Source organism: Pituophis catenifer, unplaced genomic scaffold (assembly GCF_029215685.1).
Source record: "Pituophis catenifer annectens isolate HBS135680 unplaced genomic scaffold, rPitCat1.0.hap2 SCAF_3, whole genome shotgun sequence".
Lineage (NCBI taxonomy): Eukaryota > Metazoa > Chordata > Lepidosauria > Squamata > Colubridae > Pituophis > Pituophis catenifer.
Window position 1 is genome coordinate 152,007,091 of NW_027256883.1, and position 20,407 is coordinate 152,027,497.

At 36.5% G+C, this 20,407-nt stretch overlaps 1 protein-coding gene across 1 annotated transcript; it reads left to right on the top strand.

Annotated features, from left to right (window-relative positions):
* The first annotated feature begins 10 nt into the window (after positions 1-10).
* Positions 11-18,774, top strand: FAM151A (family with sequence similarity 151 member A). The gene is made up of 6 exons (XM_070941086.1): positions 11-155; positions 5,193-5,345; positions 5,438-5,597; positions 12,479-12,703; positions 13,170-13,309; positions 18,746-18,774. Exons 1-6 carry the CDS (start codon positions 11-13, stop codon positions 18,772-18,774), a joined length of 852 nt encoding a protein of 283 aa, XP_070797187.1.
* The last annotated feature ends 1,633 nt before the right edge of the window (positions 18,775-20,407 follow it).

Sequence of the window (20,407 nt, forward strand, 5' to 3'; positions counted from 1 at the left end):
TCTTTCAGACATGGTGCCAAGGCCCTCCTTTTATTCAGGAGGAGACGTATTAGATTATTTGCTTAATCTGAAGAAAATAGACAGAAAAGATGGATTGCTGGTCACCTGGTATCATGCTGCAAATAGTAAGAATGACATGGAAGAGGCCTTAAAAGGTAAGATTGTTTTTTCTTTCTAATTTGGACACATGTAGCAAACAACGAAGGGATGTGGTGGCTCAGTGGCTAAGATGCTGAGCTTGTCGATCAGAAGGTCAGCAGTTCGGTGGTTCAAATCCCTAGCGCCGCGTAATGGTGTGAGCTCCCATTACTTGTCCCAGCTTCTGCCAACCTAGCAGTTCGAAAGCATATAAAAATGCAAGTAGAAAAATAGAGACCACCTTGGTCGGAAGATATCAGTGTTCCGTGCGCCTTTGGCATTTAGTCATGCCGGTCACATAACCATGGAGACATCTTCGGACAGCGCTGGCTTTTCGGCTTAGAACGGAGATGAGCACCGCCCCCTAGAGCCGGAAACGACCAGCACGCATGTGCGGGGGAACCTTTACCTTTACCTTAGCAAACATGATGACCAAAAGTAATTCCCACTAAACCCAGTGAGATCTCTTCCTAAATACATACTACAGTATATCAGAGGTAGGTTTCAGCAGGTTCTGACCAGTTCTGGAGAACCGGTAGTGGAAATTTTGAGTAGTTCGGAGAACCGGTAGTAAAAATTCTGACTAGCCCAGCCCCCATCTATTCTCTGCCTCCTGAGTCCCAGCTGATCGGGAGGAAATGGGGATTTTGCAGTAACCTTCCCCTGGAGCGGGGTGAGAATGGAGATTTTATAGTATCCTTTCCTGCCATGCCCACCAAGCCATGTCATGCCCACCAAGCCACACCCACAGAACCGGTAGTAAAAAATTTTGAAACCCACCACTGCAGTATATGTATATAAATTTGCAGCCTAGATGTACCAGAGTAAAAGAGAGCATCAGACTTTCTATTTTGGGACTAAAAACATTCTGAACCCTGAACTTGTTTTCAAAACAAGCATCATCACACAAAAAAGTCTCGCTACAGAAAAATATATCTTGTGACCAGAATAAATCCTGCAAATTTTGCTCATATTTTTTTTTTTCATTTTACATTATAATTGGCCAGGTTTTGTTCATGGCTGTTTTCACTGCATTTAAAGTGACTGCTATGCCAACAGTGCTGCCAGAGCTGAGCAGACAAGATGCCACAATTAGAAACTCCCTGATGCTCCTCAAATTTCTTTCTCTGATGTGCTGTCTATCTATTTCCCAGTCACTCCACTGCACATTTCTCCCCAAACACAATGATCTTTCCAACCTTCCATTAGTTCTATACACCAGTGGTGAGTAAAACTGGCAGGAGGCTCCACCCACTGACCTGGACGTCATCAGAAGTGATATGCGCTGGGGTGGGTTCTACTTACCTTTACTACCGGTTCGCAACAGGGCCACTCGCGTGCACTTGCTTTGCTTGCGTGCACAGAAGTGTTCTGATGACATCGGAGTCGGTCAGTGGAGCCTCCCTCCGGTTTTACTACCGGTTCTATAGAACCGGTCCGAACCGGGAGCAGCCCACCATTGATATGCCCATGCGCAGAAGCTTCTGTGCATGCGCAAAAGAGCGTGCGCGCACGGGCACAATGTGAACCAGTAGTAAAGGTAAGTAGAACCCACCCCTGCTACACACCTAACATTTTCTTAGCAATTCCATCTTTTCCCATAGCTATTCCAGTTCTTGTTTTTGTTCCCTTTATCCTTAACTACTTTTTCCCAGCTACTCCCAATGTAGCATTTCCTTCTGCCTAGCAACCAACCTGCCATTTGGTGTCTCCTCTCTAATCTGTTCTTGGTTGGGTTCTAACAGAAGTGAGGAGGCACTTATGTACACAGTAACTGTACTGGAATACATTCCAAGTTGCAGTGTCGCATTTAAAGTGCTAGGAGCTGGAAACCTAGGTTCTAGTCCTCTCTTAGGTAAACAGATAGGTAACCTTGGGTGAATTTAACTTTTTTTAGCTTTAATCAGTGTCGGGTTCTGTGTCAAGTACCAAGCCAACAGATAAACAAACCTTCTTAGTGCATCATTCATTGATAAATTTCATTGCAAGAATTGATGAGGGTGATGCAAAAATAAGTACTGTAGAGGCTCAATCATTGGATTAAATGCTAAGAAAAACAATAGCAGCAACAACTTATTGTAAATCAAAGGATAGACTGAGCTGGCAGTCTTCCTTGTCCCACTCTTCCTGTCCAATTTTGTTTCCCCCCTAAAAGTGAAGTGGTACATGGTCAGTTATTTCTGCATAATAATTTTTTTTGCAAAATTGCTCCAGGGATGAGGAGAAGGCTAGCAAGTGATGTCACGTACACTTAAAACATCTCCAAAAATTACAGCACTTTTTATAGGAGAGAAGGTAGATGTACAATTAGGATTGTGATGTTGCTAAACTTGTCCCATTGCTCTGCAGTTAGATATTTGTCTTTGTCCTTCCTGATTTACAGAGCTGCTGAATGTAGCTCAAACTATCACTTCTATACTGAATCCTTGCTTTTCAATTTATATTAATGAATCAAAATGAAGAAGCCCACGGAAAATGTAAAGAGACATTGTCCCGAAGCCTCTATTACTCTTAGCATGAAAGAGCAATAACATATTAGCTATAATTGCTTCTGATTGTAGTGGAAATAGTTTATAAAAGAACTGGGAGTGCCTCACTCACCATTAAATAACATGCCTGTGTGAACAGGTTAGCAGCACTAAGTAAGCAAGTTGTTGTAACTGGTTCTACTTGCTTCCTGAAAAACAAATGCCATTTCTTTTCTCTATTTGAAAAAAGAATCCAACACTTTGAATTCTTAGACCCTGGCAGTCTTCGGTAACACAAATAAAGTTTATTTAATAGGCAAAATGCTTGCAATATTTTGTAAATTTATTTCAATGAGAAACAAACCATTTAAAAAAAACTTTCTGGTCTAATTTTAGTTTTATAGATAAAAACTGAACATTAAATCACCAAGAAGTGGATTATAAATTATAAATTCTGCTAAACTTTAACACATGAACCACATCATTCTTTGTGATTAGTCAAGGCCTTGAAATCTTGAAGTAATGATGAAAAAAGATGGCTTATACTGGAATGATAATGATAAGTGGTTTTAGTTGTACTTTACAAATATCTAGCATGCCAAACACTGCATTTTGTATGGAATTGCCTGAAATGATTTACCACCTTGTCATAGTTATATGAGGAGAATGGACAGGAGGGTAGAATCCTATGCCTTGTTTATCAAATTTATGTAGAAGCCTTTTGAAGCACATCAAACATTTATTTGGGTAGGAGGAAAATCACATATTTCATGAAGAATGGACGAATTTATGGGGGACAGGAACAATTGAAATTTCCTATTCGTATAATAGACATGGTACAAATTGTTATTCAGATGATGATTACTTAACAAGATTACAGAGATGCCCAATTAGAGGAATCAAAAATGCAAGCAAAAAATTAACATAATTTTACCTACTTAGGAAATTACTGGAGTTTAAAACTGCACTATGTACTTTTTAGAATGGATTTAGAATGAAAAAAATTCTCAAAGCATGTGTCTGCTATATAATTTTTAAACAGTCATGCCTCCATAATTTGGCTACCCCTCCCCCAAATCTTTGGGTAGCAGATGGGAAAGTGTTAGAAATTCTGTTTTATATAAAGCACCACAGAGCAATACACAGAGACTGTGTCAGGTTTCGATGTCGTCTCAAACCCTCTTCTCCTTCTAATGTCAACACTAGAGTAAATGCAGGTTGAAGTGCTGACAGACTGCACAAAAAGTACAGTCACCATGTGCTTTACCTATATTACTGTAACAGGAAAACAGGAAACTTTACTTAGAACAAAAGAACATAGAGTATATATACCATTGATCCAAACTTGTAAATACTGCCATCTATTGGCTGAATACTACTGTAATTGTTGCATAGAAATACATGAATTCCAACAAAAAGTTATATAAGACTAGCCAAACATGTCTCCCAGAAGGACTATAATTCCAAATATTTCTAATCATTGACTACTTTGGTTGAAGATGGTATTTATTATTAGTTCACCTAGGAGCACTGAAAAATTACATATTGGTTTTAAAAAGTAGGAAGTTATCCAATCTGGGGAATAAGGAGCTGTAATAAATGATAATATTATTGGAAGAGATCATGATAATTTGTTTAAAAATAGTGACCAGATCTCAGAATGGTGGGTTGTGTAGCAAAAGCAGCCAAGAGGCATGCCTATCTTCACAGCTTGTTCATTCTATGCATCCAAAAATCTGCCAGTCACTTTACTTTAGAAAATTATGCCATCTTATTGCCTCGTGTGCTGAATTTTTTAATTTTAAAAATAGCCAAAAATAAAAGTTGAAAGAGAAGCACAGACTTTATACAGTATCTATGGACACGTAAGAAGTCACCTTACATTGAATTGGTCATTGACCTATCTAACTCATTAATGGATAGATGTTCTCAATAGTTTTTCCAGCCTTGTGTGGTGATGCTAATAACTGAACATGAGATTTGATATGCCAAAATCTGCTTGCAATTTCTCAAAAGCCCCTCACAAAAAAAAGTTTACTGTCTCTCTCTCACTCGCTCAATGTTTGAGAATATCCTTTGAATTTCTCTTGGTAATGTATCGGAGCTTGTTTATTGTTGGAAGTGGCTGAGAATTAGCCCACATTTCCAATATGAAAAAGACTATTGCAAAATTGTTGTTATTGTGATATCGCTTGGATTTCAATTGGGTATGGAAGCCAGGAACGCTACAGATTGTTGGAGAGATGATGGTAGAATGTGATGACTTATTGGACAAAATTGTAACTTAAGTAAGTATAAAATTAGCAGACATCATTTATGAGAATTTGAGTTTGTTTTCCTCCCTTGAAAATTTTTTTTCAAAGCAAATACTCTTTCAGGGAATCCTATAAAAGTTCTGAGCTGCATGTTAACAAAAATTATAGATGATTTTCTGCACAGCACTACTTTAATCCTTGTTCCCATTCCTTCCCAGCTCCTCAAATTTAAAATACGTCCTTGATAATTTTTATGCATATAAATTGCTCCACTCCACAGGCCGCCCTTCATTTTTCAATGTTCTCTCTTTCTCCTTCTCTCTGAGAACAGCTGATGTCATGGCGCTAGAATCTGATGTCACCCTTGAAGGATACAATACACCCAATGAGACAGAGAAACCGATTATGGCCCACCCCCCTGTCATCTACAGTGACAATACACTTCAGGATTGGCTGACGACAGTGCTCAGGTTATCTGATAAAGGTATAACACTGCAATTAAAAAAGAGACATCCATTGTAATGAATGGGGAAGAGAAATAAATATTTCTCAAGAATTTCTTGTTCTTGCCAATAGTGATCAAGCTGGATTTCAAAAACATCAAGACAGTGGGCCCATCTCTGGATATCTTACTAAAAACATCTTCTGAGTTGAATATTGACAGACCTGTTTGGCTAAATGCAGATATTCTGAAAGGCCCAAATGTTCCTATTGATATTGCAGTTAATGCAAGCCAGTGAGTAAAATGAACTACTTCTCTTATATTTATATAAAATGTTGCAATATTTTCAGGATCAGACTCAATAAAATTAGTGAGAGTTAAAGGTTTAAATATACTTCCTTTTATTTACAATAGGCATTCTATATTCACTGAATATTCACAGATAGAAGCAAGGAAAAGGGTGTAGGTGGCTCCTTATATATACAATGGGTGGAGCTATAAATGGGAGTGGTGAATTATGAATACATTAAGAAGTGAAGAATAAGTTAACCCCTGATACCCCATTCATATACTATTTACACATTAGAGAATAAGGCATTTACATCTGACAAATCCCCCTCTAAATGCCGATTCGTTATACGACACCAATTACATTCTGATTCAGGACAATACAAGACATACAATTTAGATGTTAAATATTTGTGTTGCTTAGAAGGTAAAGGCTTTGTCAATATGTCAGCTAATTGTTCTGAAGTATCACAATGCACTGCTTTAATAAATCCATCCTGAGATAATTGCCTCACATGTTTAAATTTTATATCTATATGCCTGGACCTTTGTCCAATGGCATCAGATCTAGATATTTCAATGGCCGCTTTATTGTCTTCATGCATAACAAAAGGCAAAGCAGGTTTTTTCCAAACATCTGAAATTAAATCATTAAACCATACAAGGTTATTTGCAGCTTTGGATAAACAAACATATTCCGCTTCTGTCGTTGAAGTGGCTACTAGTTCTTGTTTACCAGTATACCAGTAAACTGGACAGTCATTTAAGAGAAAAATATAACCAGATGTACTTTTTCTGCATGATGTGTCTCCAGCCCAGTCCGCATCTGCATAACATGCAAGCTTTGGTTCTTTATTATCACTAGGTTCTAATACTAAGCAAAAATCTAGTGTACTTTTCAGATATCTTAAAATTCTTTTAACAGCTTCCCAGTGATACATTGTTGGTTTGCTGACGTGTCTGGATAATAAATTGAGTGGTAAGGCGATATCTGGTCTAGTCCAATTAGATATATAAAGAAGTGAACCTATGATTGATCTATAAAACGTGTTATCCTTGAATTCAGGGGAAGATTCATCAGTATTTCTAAGAAAATCAGTTTGCATAGGAGTATCACAGGGTTTGGCATTGTTTAAATTGCATTTATTTAAAAGTTCTATAATCTTATCTCTCTGAGTAAGTTTGAATCCCCTTCTAGTCTTATTAATTTGAACACCAAGATATTTGTTCACTTTACCTAGAGATTTCAACGAGAAATGTTCATTTAACTTATTTACAAAAGTTTCTCTTCTCTCTTTGTGTTTTCCTATATATAAAATGTCATCTACATAAATCAACACAAATTCAATGTGATCATCACCCTTTTTTACAAAGAAACAGTTATCAGCAGTGGTAGCGTTGAAATCCATGGTCTTAAGTACTTTTACTAAACAATCATACCATCTTTTACCAGATTGTTTTAATCCGTATAAACTCTTGTTCAACAGCCAAATTTCATTTTTGTTGGTGTATTGACTGTGAGGTGCTCTTACGTATATTTCCTTATCTAGTTTTGCGTGTAGATACGCAGTCTGTATGTCATATTGAAATACATCAAGATTGAGTGCTGATGCTACCACTAGAGCTGTTTTGACACTCTCTGTTCTTACAGTGGGGGAATACGTGTCAGTATAGTCCTCCGGATATTTCTGTGCATAACCTTGTGCAACTAATCTAGCTTTATATAGAGTATTGCCTCCTTCTAAGTTCTTAATTTTATATATCCACCTGGTACCAATAATTGTTTTATCTTTAGGTGCAATTGCAGGTGTAAATACATTTAATCCTTGTAAACTTTCCATCTCTTTTTTCATAGCTAATTCCCATTTTTCTTTTTCTTCACGAGGGAGTTTTAACACTTCCTCATAAGTATTAGGTGTTATTGGCTCACCATCCATATGCATTATGTAATCTTTGTATTTATTTGGCATTTGATTTCTGTTGTTTCTAATGACTCTTTCAGGTTTGCTATTGTTATCATGCAAATATCTTGCTTCTTTTTTTGTTAGTGTGTCTGTCTTTATTTTGTGTTGGCTATTTGTCCAAGTTTTGGTTTTGCTTTTATATTTGTTGATATCCTGTTTTTCTATGGTCCCTTTCTCATGAGATTTTGTATCTTTACATTTATTTGGAAATATTTCATTAAGATGTAATTTAGACCAGTTGGCCTGTTCATGGAACACAGCTGTTCTGGAAACTATAAATTTGTTATTATTATCAATGAATCTGTACCCTTTGGTGCCAGTTTCATATCCCATAAATCTGAGTCTTCTGGATACGTTTTCTCCCTTTCTTCTCAACTGCTTAGGTATGTGTACGTCTGCAGTGACTCCAAATATGTGCATGTGTGCTAATTTTGGTTTCCTATTATACATTACTTCATATGGTGTCTTATTTACAATACTGGACCATGTTCTATTTTGTGTGTAATTTGAATAATGTAAGGCTTCTGACCAAAATTGTTTGCTTAAGCCAGCATCCTCCAATGTGCATCTAATCATGGTTTGTAATGTGGAATTCTTTCTCTCTGCAATCCCGTTCTGAAACGCAGAAAATGGACTAGACGTGTAATGTAGCATTCCTCTATCCTTTAACCATTGGGAGAATTCTTTAGACATGAATTCACATCCCCTATCTGTCATAATTTGTTTTATTCTGATATTGTGTTGTGTTTCTATGCGTTTGTAAAATTCCTTAAATTTTTGAAAGGTTTCATCTTTGTGTTTTAATGTATAAACAAACCCATAACGGCTATAATCGTCTACTATTGTCAGGAAGTAACGTTTTCTATAGGTGATTGATGGAGTTAATGGGCCAACTAAGTCCATGTGTACTAAGTCAAAAATTTTGTTAGTTGATCTAGTAGATTTTCTTGGCCTGGGACTAGTTTTTAGTTTTGTAGATTTACATACTGAGCATTCCAAATAGTTTTCACAATTTTTTATTTTGACACCTTCTGCGTGTTCAGTCATTTTTTGTACTACAGGAAAACTGGCATGTCCTAACTTCCTATGTAAGATGTGAGCACACTCATCATGAATTGGTTTACCTATTTTTGGTTTTTTTTCATTGTGTGCATCTGCGTGATCATGAGATATTTTACATTCATCATTGTCACTGTTACTAATATTTTCATCATCTGCTTCAATACAATCTTCCATATTTGAATCAATGTTATGCAACCATTTTTCCTTCGTTATCAGATAAGGTAGGCCTCCTTTAATCATCACAGTGCCTATATTTATTTTATTCTTCTCCAAAGTCGCTTTTCCCTTTGAGAAAACTATATTAATGTCAGAATCTCTACTTAGTTTTATGGCACTTAGTATGTTATGAGGTATTTCAGGTATTAACAATACCCCCTCTATTTTTCCTAGACCAGGCAAGGTTACATTTCCTCTGCCTAATACTTGAACCTTTTCTTGGTTAGCTACCTTTATTACAAATTTATCTTCTGTAAATGAAGACAATATATTTTTGTTATTAGTGGTGTGATTAGTTGCTCCAGAATCAATAAGCCAATTATTGTTCTCATTTTGCTGTATTTTAGTGTTGTCTTGTTTATTTAATCCATTCAGTGAACCAGATTTTCTATCCTTTGAATTATCTCTGCCCCCTCTATTCTCTTTGTAATTTGGTGGGCTTCTATATCTATGTCTATCTATGGAAGACTGTCTATAATTGTATTTGTTCCTATATTCTGACCTATGTCTTTCCTTTGAAATTTTGGGACAATCTCTTCTATTGTGTTCCCTGGATCCACAATTGTGACATTTGAATGTTTCATTATATTTTTCTTGGAAAGCTACTTTCCTATAAGGTTTGTGTTCTGTGTGATTGCTAGAACGATTTCTTCTTGAATTGTCTTCTGCTATCAATTTATTGGATAGACTTTCTATGGATAAATATCCTAGATTGATAGTGTCTAAATGTGACATAAAACTGTCCCATGATGAATCAAGTGAGTTGATAATAACACTTTTCATTGTTTGGTCTGAAATCACCTCCCCCCTCAAATGCAGCTCAGCTCTTATTTTGTTTAAAGATATTAAATGCTCACTTATGGAAACCCCTGGTTTCACTCTAGATGAAAAGAAATCCTTAGACATTCTTGTGGTGGTAGCCACACTATCGCTGTGAAACAAATTAAACATGCATTGAATAATTTCTGAAACAGTCAGATTAGGTTTGATGCTATGATACATTGCAGGAGACACACTAGATATTATTAAGAAAAATGCTCTATGGTGTAAACAATCTATTTTTAAAGTCCAAGGTCTTTTTGGGGGACTAGTGATAAAAAATAGTAAATTTTCCTTCATAAAGACAACCTGGAGCTGTTGATACCATTCTTGCAAATTAATGCCATCAACCCTTAGTTTTGGGAAGTCACTGGGTAAATTTCCGACATTATTTTGTCCATTACTTACGACCTGAGGTAGTCCGTGGTCTCGCAAGTGTAGAAAATTGCAAAACGGCATGGGGATGCTCGCAACGAGTCTGCGTGGTTCTCTCGCCAGTTCATGTCTTCCCGGACCGTCTGCGTAGTTTTGCGCATGCGCGTTGTCCATTTCTTCTTTGGAGTCGTCGTGGAAGGTTCTCTCCATTGCGGCTCGCTCGCTCTGCTCTGCTTCAGACGAGTCGGTCTCTGGTTCGACCTTGGGAGTTCTGACGACGGCGGCTGCTTTTCTTTTTCTTTTGGGGGCGTTGGCACTTGCTTCGGTCTGTGGTGTAGGGCGGAATCGACAAGGCTCTCTGGGTTCGGGCGTCGTCGCTTTCGAAGTCAGGATGGGAGCGGGCAGGTCTTGAGGTATCGGCTTGCTCGCTCGCTTCTTCGGTGGCTCTTTGGTAATTTTTAGTTTTGGCCCAAATGCAGCAAAAAGTGTTTTCATTGCTGATTTTATTTGGGATTTTGTTGAGTCATCTTCACTTTCTGATTCTGATTCTTCTGAGGAATTCGAATCTTCTTTTTCATTTTCGTTGTCTGATAACGTTTTTCGCGCCAGAAATTTTGAATTGAGCATTTTGATTGGCTCTGCTTCGCTCACCTTGGAGGCCTGTTGAAACCAAGATGGCTGCCATTCAAAATTTCGCGCGGGATCACTGTTTTTCTTCTTCGTAATGACTTTCTCTGCAGTCATATCACTCACTATTTCTGGGTCTTTAGACTTCTCATTAGTGATGTTTTTCTCTCTCGCTGCTCCGCTGTTCTTCAGCATTTCTTGGAGGTTCGCGATGAGGCTTTCATCATTCTTCTGGCTTTTTAATAGTTTTAATATCTCTGACCTGAGTTCGTTATTCTCTATTTCGATTTCCTCCTGGTCATCATTTTCGTCTATTATTTCTTCGTCTTCAGAGGTGTATTCTTCGGATTCTCTCGAAATTGCGTTTGTGGATTCGTTGATTATTTCTTGTTCTGTTTCCATTTCTTTGCTGTAGACCCTGGTGTTGGGCCTATCTTTCTTAGACATTTTTAAGTTTTTATTGAGTCAATTAACCATCCTCTGCTACCAGCTTGTTGCAATATTTTCAGGATCAGACTCAATAAAATTAGTGAGAGTTAAAGGTTTAAATATACTTCCTTTTATTTACAATAGGCATTCTATATTCACTGAATATTCACAGATAGAAGCAAGGAAAAGGGTGTAGGTGGCTCCTTATATATACAATGGGTGGAGCTATAAATGGGAGTGGTGAATTATGAATACATTAAGAAGTGAAGAATAAGTTAACCCCTGATACCCCATTCATATACTATTTACACATTAGAGAATAAGGCATTTACATCTGACATAAAAGTATGTATTACACTACTTATTTCCAAGGACCATAGAAAGCCACTTTAAGCCAAGAGAAACTATTGGTTCATTGACTTCAATTCTGTCTACAGTAGCCTTTTTTTACTCTGGTGCCTTTAGAATCTTTAGCCAGAGTTAAGAGGCATAACCCAAATATTTGATAGCATGTTTTTAAAAAAAGTTGGCTAATATAGGTTTGAATGGCAGTAATCTATGATGATAAACCATGACTGAATCTATGATTTTTCATCCCTGACCTATGACACCTCCTTTCCTGATGCTATATATTAAAGAAAATATTCTTTTATAAGAGGCGTTAACTTTTATTGTTGTAGCCTTTAGCTAAGATAAGAAGCAGATTACTGTGTTTATATCTGATGAGTAACAAGATAACAAACCTAATCTGTAATGAAGTTTTACTAAGGATCTGAGATAGCAGATTAGCAGATTTGATTGGAAGTTTACATGTGCCGGCATGTACCAGACACTTTGGCTGCCACGGTCAGAAAGTCATGTGAGATTCCCACAAAGCACATGCCACTTCTGTCTTCCCCAAATGAAATTGTGGATTTATCATGCGAGTAAGGTGCCCTTGCATACTGATAAACTTCCTATAGTGCTTTCTAGATTTTGGCTAGGAAAATGTCAATTCAAGTCCACACCTTGCCAATAGAAACTCACTTGGAACCAGACTGAGTCTCTGATATCAAATGTTATTTCTAAATCAAATTGCCCAAGGGACATACATAAAATCATACCTAGTCCAGTATGGAAAAGACTAATAATGGCTTTCTTTTTTTAATGCGTATGGAACTCAGGGGTGGGTTGTACTTACCTTTACTACCGGTTTGCAACGGGGCCACGCGCGCGGGGTCTTCTGCGCATGCACAGAAGCTTCTGTGCATGCAGAGAAGCATTCTGATGACATCGAGGTTGGTGGGCGGAGCCTCCCTCCGGTTTTACTACCGGTTCTATGGAACCGGTCCGAACCGGGGGCAACCCACCACTGATGGAACTGCAACTACATGATTGTTACTGATTGCTTCTTAGATTCCTGACTCTCATTCAGGAGAAGTTTCCAAATTGCACTCTTTCTCCGGGATGGACAACCCTCTATTTATCTCACTTTCCAAACAAAACCTACACGCAGAGTATGGTAGAGGAAATGCATTCCCTTGTGGGAAACCTGCCTCAGCAAATCACCTTCCCTGTAAGAGCTGTCATGGTAAAACCAGGCTGGACTCATCTGAATTGGCTTCTGAGTCAATCCAAAAGGTGAGAGTTTGATAGCATGGCTGTATCTTGATGTATTCAAACCAGCCTCCCTCACTCATGTCTGTGCTTTATGAGTAATGAAAGAATGGTTCCAAGAACTCTTAGCCAAATGACCAGATTGGGTGAGAGTTATGGAATTGGTGATCCCATCACATCTGGTTTGAAAGGGCTCATTCAGAATTGAGTGAGTATCTCTGGATACTTGGAGAAGAATAAAGAATAAATCAGAATTGGCAGAACAAACCATTATTGCTTTCTCATCTGCAAGACTGACTATAGTTTGTTCAACAAATCATAATTAAATCAAAGTCTGTGTGTGTGTGTGTATGAGAGAAAGAGAGAGAGAAGGAGGGAGGGAGGGAGAGAGAGAGAAAGAAAGAAAGAGAGGGCAGCAAGTATGTAAGTTCTGCCTTTGGTATCACAGTCTGAAAATATTTGTCAAGGCCCAAATATCTTCTGTTTCTAGATACAGTCTGACTTTGTGGCAAGGGAAGAATGATCCGGTTACTGTGGAAGATCTCCTGTTTATTCGAAACAACAGCAAACCTGAACAAATCTATTATGACCTTTATGAACCTATTTTGTCTCAATTCAAAAAATTGGCATGTGAGTACAACAATTGTACTTCTTTGAATAGCAAGCTTCAATGTTTCCAACAAGATAAGAGCATCTAATTAGACAGCATGAATTTATTTGCATTTCAGATAATTGAACAGTATTACTCATTTTCCCTTTTCCAGGCAGTTGATAAAAAAAGCTTTGCACTAATATATATATTCCAGGAATCGAATAAGAGAAGTGTTTAAAAATATTATTTTTTAACTTTAAGTAATAAGTGATGAAATCAGAATATTTGGGATGACTTCAGTGGGCTAATGATTCAGTCACAAAACTGTACATTAGAGAAATCATACTTTAACAGGTACGGTTAATTTATTTTGATTTATTTTGATGTGGTTGATTTATTTTTCTTTCTTTCTTTTCTTTTTCTTTTTTACTATAACTTCAAAGTCTCTCAACTAGAGTCAAATGCAAAAAGAGGATGGAGAAACTAAGTGAAAAATTTTGGGAAGAAGAATGGAGCCAGTTAATGTACTGCCAATTTACAATATAGAGAATGTTTGACAATTTAAAATGGACTTTTTGGATTTTGGAAGATACTGGAAGACAATTTTATTACATGGATTCAATTGATATATACTTCACAAATGGTACAAATAAATATGAAGGGGGATTGATCAAGCCTTGCCAAATACAAAAAGGATTGAGGCAGAAAAGCTCACTTTATTATTCATTCTGGGTCTTGATGTTTCAAATAGAGCCAAAAGACAAGATGACAGAATTATTAGAGTGAAAGTTTTAAAAAAAGGAGTTTATAAATTAAGGAGTTTATAAATTAAGGATGATTTGACTTTAATTTTGGGGAACCACCTAAAAGGGACAGATGTATTAATGAAAAAATCTTGGAATTTGGTGCATTGACTGGATTTAAAATTGAGGAAAAAAATAAAGTTGTTGACAAAGAACATAAAGATGGAAGAGCAAAAAGAATTAACTATAAAAACTAGATTTCGGATTGGAGAAAAAGGGAAATATTTTGGTATTACTATTACTACATGACTTGTAAGTTATTTCAAAATAAAATATGGAATGAAATTAAATAGGATTTATTAATGTGAGAAAAATGACATATATCACTGTTGGAAGAACTTCTTTGTTAGCTAGAATGTTATTCTTATTTCAGATAATACCTGTTTTGAGAACTGATGTACCATTTGAACAGTGCAAAAGACATATCCAGGTTTAGAAGGCAGGAGAACCCCGCCCCCCAAATTAAATATAAGATTCTCCAACATGCAAAGGAATCAGGAGGATTGAATTACCTGATTTTAAATGGTACTTTCCTGTCTGCAGTTTGGTTTGGATGAAGGAATGACTGGTGTTAAGAAATAAAGAGACTTTTAGATTTAGAAGATCATGGTCTGAGGTTTAGATGGCATTGTTACTTATGGTATGATAAAGTAAATGTAGATTTTAAAAATCATTATATTAGGAATATAATACTAGGAATATGAAATAGATACAAACCTGGGCTACGCCAGAAAATACCTTTGTAGGCCTCAACTCAAGAAGTGTTTTATAGACAAGAAACACCAGGCACAGATAAATGGTTAACATATAAAGACTTCCTAGCACAGGAGAATGGTGAGCTTAAGTTGAAACCAAGAGAACAATTGACTGCAGAGAGGTTTAGTTTTCAATGGTTCTCATATGCAAATTAAGGAAAAGATGTAATATAGATAAAAAAAAACATACCAGGAATAGAATATGATACAATGAAATTTGAAAATTTGAATTACATACAAAGGATGAACATGTGATTGCTAAAATGTATGACTTTTGTTGAGATTTGAAAAAAGGGGAAGAGCAAATTAAAAGAATGTATCTTAAAAATGACCCAAGAATTTTGGTGATAATATTCAGATGGATCAATGGAATAGAATGTGGTTAAAAGCAATAGCAATAGCCTTTAGACTTATATACCACTTTATAGTGTTTTACAGCCCGCTCTAAGCGGTTTACAGTGTCGGCCTATTGCCCCCAACAATCTGGGTCCTCATTTTACCCACCTTGGAAAGATGGAAAGCTGAGTCAACCTTGAGTCTGGTGAGATCTGAACTGTCAAATTTCAGGCAACCGACAGTCAGCAGAAGTAGCCTGCAATACTGCACTCTAACCACTGCGCCAGCGAGGCCTAAAAATCACATTGTCTTACAATTTGGATAACACTTTTAAAAAATGGTATACTGTTGGTGTATGACATCAGAGAAATTGCCTAAGATGTATAAAAGTACATCTAATCATAATTGGAAATATGAAAAACATGAAGGGATATTTTATCATATATGATGGACTTGTGAAAAAGCAAAAAAAAAATGTTTTATATACGTATGATAATGCAGGGAGTTCTAAAAATTAAATTTCAGATAAAAGAACTTTTCTGATTAGGATTTATGGACAGTCAACTAAAAAAATCTCATGAACAATTAGTTTTATATATAACTGCAGTGAGGCTATTATAGGCATAAAGATAGAAAACTATGGAAACATCAGTAGGGGAGGAATAGATTGTGAAGATAGCTGAGTTTGCAGAAATTGCTAAATTGATTTGTTTTGATTAAGTAGGGAATTAGAACCACTTTTATAAAAAAAAATTGGAAACCCTTTATGGATTTTTGGCTGAAAATGAATAAAAATCTAGTGGTGATTTGGGGATTTACTGATTAAAAAGTATTAAAAAGATTTGTGTTTCTAACTGCTGCAAAGATCATCGAAGTTGCTATTTTAAATGCCTTTTTCTTTCTTTTGTTTTCCTTCACTTTTTCCATTACCCTTTCTTTTCTTTTCTTTTCTTTTCTTTTTTCTACTTTGTCTTTTATGTTTGTGCAATTTTAAAAATCGTTGTAAGATATTCTTTCAATAAAGGTATTTTTTAAAAAAGGAAAAAAAAACACAAGGAATGGGAAGTTGTATAGATGTGCATTTTATTTACCAAAGATTAGAAGACTATACCACTGCTTTAAACCTGGTTGGCAGAATTACACAGAAGACACAATGAAAGGTAATACAGCAGCTTTGCCATCTGGGTAACATAGTGCAAAGTCTATCAATAGACCGCAGTTTATTTTTTGACTATGAGTTTTACATGAGCATCCTGCTAGTTTCCATTTGTAAGTAGGATAACACTACATGTAAAGAGGACATAATGGACCTAAGCAGTCCTGGTGAATGTTTAAACTTCCCATTAAGTGTTCTTATGACCATGAGGAATTTTAGGAGAGTTCATTTTTCACCTCATCAACATCAGAAGGGAAAGCCCATCTGTCTTTTGTTTAGAAAGTCATTCATTTCCCTACTGACTCTTGAAATAGCCAGATCTGTTTGAAATTACACAGGCTGATGTAATCTGATAGTTAAGAGAAGAGCCTCAAAACTCCACTTCAAGACATCACTTAACTATAAGCTTATTATACAGCCATAAGCCAAGGAGTCATAAGACCAGTACTCATTTACAAGATGGAGAAAACACCAGCACTATTTCTGAGTCTCCCCTAATGTCACTTATGCAAACACTGTAATGGGTTTTATAAAAAGTATTAACAGTGCATCTTGGAAAAGGGGAGGATAATTTTGTGCATGCTGATTCAGAGGTTCCAAGATTATTGAACCAAACTGTATGAAGGCTGAGTCATCCAACTGACCAGCAAGGTGAAGATAAAGTTCAGATTCTAAAGCCTCAGAGACCGTTTCTTGTTTTCAACCTCTTGTAATATCAGAGCAAGTGAGCTAATGGCAAGCAAAGGGATTTGGGAGCATTTCGAAAGCTTGGGCATTCTCAAACATGAACTGGATTTTCAGAGCCCACTCCTATCCAATTTGCCTTTTATTTGAGGTAACTTTAGAGAGTCACAAGAAACCCATCCTGTAAGCAGTTGGGTTGTGTATTTATATATGTAAATATGAGTTGTTACAGAAGGCAGCAGTTCACCCAACCTGAGCGGATTCACCCAATTGTATTGGTTGTTGGTAGGTTTCTCAGTACAGGAATAAGTGCTGCTATTAAACTTTACAGTCATATGTGGCATGAGCCTCTTTGGGGGAGATGGGCAATCCAGAAATATGAAATATAAATAAACAAACAAAAATAAATAATACACTTCCTCTAAAGAGACAAACACTATCTTGTTTGTGCTGCTTTGAAGGGGATATCATAAGTCTTCCATCTTTGAAAGTTTAAGAGAATGGAAGACCAGAAGCAGAATAGCAATAGCAATAGTGCTTGTATATATCACTCCACAGTGCTTTACAGCACTCTGAGCATTTTACAATGTCAGTATATTGCCCCCAATAAAGTGGGCTCCCATTTTAGTGACCTCAGAAGGATTGAAGGCTGAGTCAACCCTGAACCATTCAGGATCAAACTCCTGACCATGGGCAGAGTTTGCCTACAATGCTGCATTCTAACCACAGTGTCACCTTAAAGGATGGTCCTAGCCCTTTGGAATAATTGTATACACAAGATAGCCCCTGATTTGTTAGCATTTCTGAATGTGGTGACGCATTGAGCGGCTTTTCAAGCTTGAACTATCTGGAGCATAAAGTTATTTTAAGGTTAGTATTTAAACTATGAGTTGGTTTATGTTTTTTAGACAGTAATATAATGTGAGAGACAGAGCTTGTTAAGTGATAGAAATGAATAAATAAAAATTGTAAATAATTACCAGATTTTAGTTAAATGTAATAAAAGCCAGCCAATTATCTGCCCAAATTATCTATAATAATTATATTACTTTACAGCTCCAAAGATGTGAAAAAAGCAGAGAAAATAGTGTCTGTCCTTGCACGCAGCCCTAACAGTAACAATTTTTCTTGTCTATCACTCAACTCTCAATGGCTCCATGGATGCTCCAGATTAATTAGCCATTTTATTAATTACCCAGTTCATTAATCAAATAACTGCATAAATTAAATGTAAAATAAACTGTTGCAAAATTCCATTGTTTTAGGGCAGACAATTCCCCCCCTCCTTTTTACACACCCACAAACCCAGCCCCACAGAGTAGGGTTGTAAAACACTATTTCTAAGAGGTGCTTTGAAGCACACAGAAGCATGAATGTAACACCTCTTTGTAACACCTTCATCACATCAAGCAAATTTTTTCATACTTTCCATTAGGGCAACTCCACACTTCCCTGTGGCTGTCTGCAATGATTCTTCTCGCTGTATTTCAAAATGCTTCCATATCTTCTTTCTTTACATCCACTTTGCATTAATTATCTTGGAAGATTAATTTATCCTGCAGTGCTTTTTCATACATGGCTTCTATTTCCATTTTAGTTTCTTTCACATCTTTTTTTCTTTCATACTCACTTTTTCCCACAGAACTACCCTGAGTTCCTGGAACTATCCGGTTATAATTTCTCTGACATTCAGAACTTATTGTACTCTTAAGCACTGATTCTTTTACTGTTTCATTATAGATAAGGAATCAAGTATGCCTTTTGATTAATTCCTTCTTCAGGTGTATATATGAAAAGAATGTACTTAGGCTTAAGCCATGTTTTAGAAATGGAAATTCAAATAGTCACATTCTTCACATTCTTCAATCTTCAAATAACTGAATTGTTTCTTCTCAACAAGTTCCTCTTCATTCCACCTAACAGAATGATGTTGTTCCTGTTAATTCAGAATGTTGCATTTTTTCCAACATTCATCCTTAATTCTTCCATTATGTTCTCTGTGGGGCAAAACATAACTTTCACCAATTTGTGGATTCCTACTTTCATACATGCTCCCAGCCACCTAGATGATACAATTTCATACATACATTTAAGTCCTTTCTTTTAAAATTAAACCTTCATTTCTTTACATGTATTTACTTTGTAAGATTAGGCTAGTATCATTCACATCTATACTTATTTTCCTTTCACTTACTTTCAGACACTAAGCCCCTTTCCCCACTTTCCTTTTCTCATGCCATTATTCCTCTTATGTTTGAAATTGCAGTCTTCCATATGCCATGGTCATTGTGGCTTTGTTTAATCCAGTAAGGCACAAAAGCACGAAGCAACCCACTTCTTTTCCCCACCATGCTCATATTATTCTATGCAAGATAGAATCTCTAATTTATACAATTACTTGCAAGACAACATATTATTGTCCATATCCCACTAATTAGCCAGTGCATGCAGTTTACAAACACGGACATGGGATGCATTTATTTATTAAAGTATGTTTTGAATCACTTTAAAGTTACCTTAAATTAGGGGTGCCAAACTCATGTCGTCATGGTGGCATCATGTGACATATCGAGACTTCCCCCCTTTCGCTAAACTGGGCGTGGGCATGGACAGCATGTGACACATCCGGCCCATGGGCCGGGAGTTTGACAGCCCTGCTTTAGATCCCTTTCTCTGTTGTTGGCTGACTTAATTATATAGAGAAAGAAAATTAGGAGTAGGTTTAGCCATTTAGCCTCCTGACTTATATGGACACTGATCTTTGGTTTTTATCTCGACTGATACTTATTACAACTTAACCTGAATCTAGTCTTCAATAGTTTTTCTCCATCAATGTATGCTTTCAGACTGACTCTTTAAAATGTTTCTTTGAAACTCTGAAGATAAAAACTTGATACATGGAATTCATAGCATAGCAAAAAAAAATGTTGGCAAAGGAGCCAGAATTCACTCTTAATACTCATCCATTCTGTTGTTCACAAATAACACCAAACGGTAATTTAGCAAACCATAGTAGTGGGATTTGCACATGATTTTGAGCCTTAATACTAAGTAAAAACAACCTACATGGTTACCTTAATTTAATACTAGTGCTAAGTCAATAGGTTATATGAACATCATAGATCCAGCCCAATAGATCTTCCACTGTAGTAATAGGTATGTCCTCATCAAAATTATTAGCTACCTTTATTGATATACCACTGTTAATGGGACCAGAATCCAAGAATATATGCATGAATATAAGCCAGGGATGAGGAATTCTTAAGAGGTTGTTGGACTTTGACAGGCTAAAAAGTCAAGGTCCATTGTCCAGGGATGAAATTCAAAATTTTTCCCTACCAGTTTTGTTTAATCCAGTAAGGCACAAAAGCACGAAGCAACCCACTTCTTTTCCCCACCATG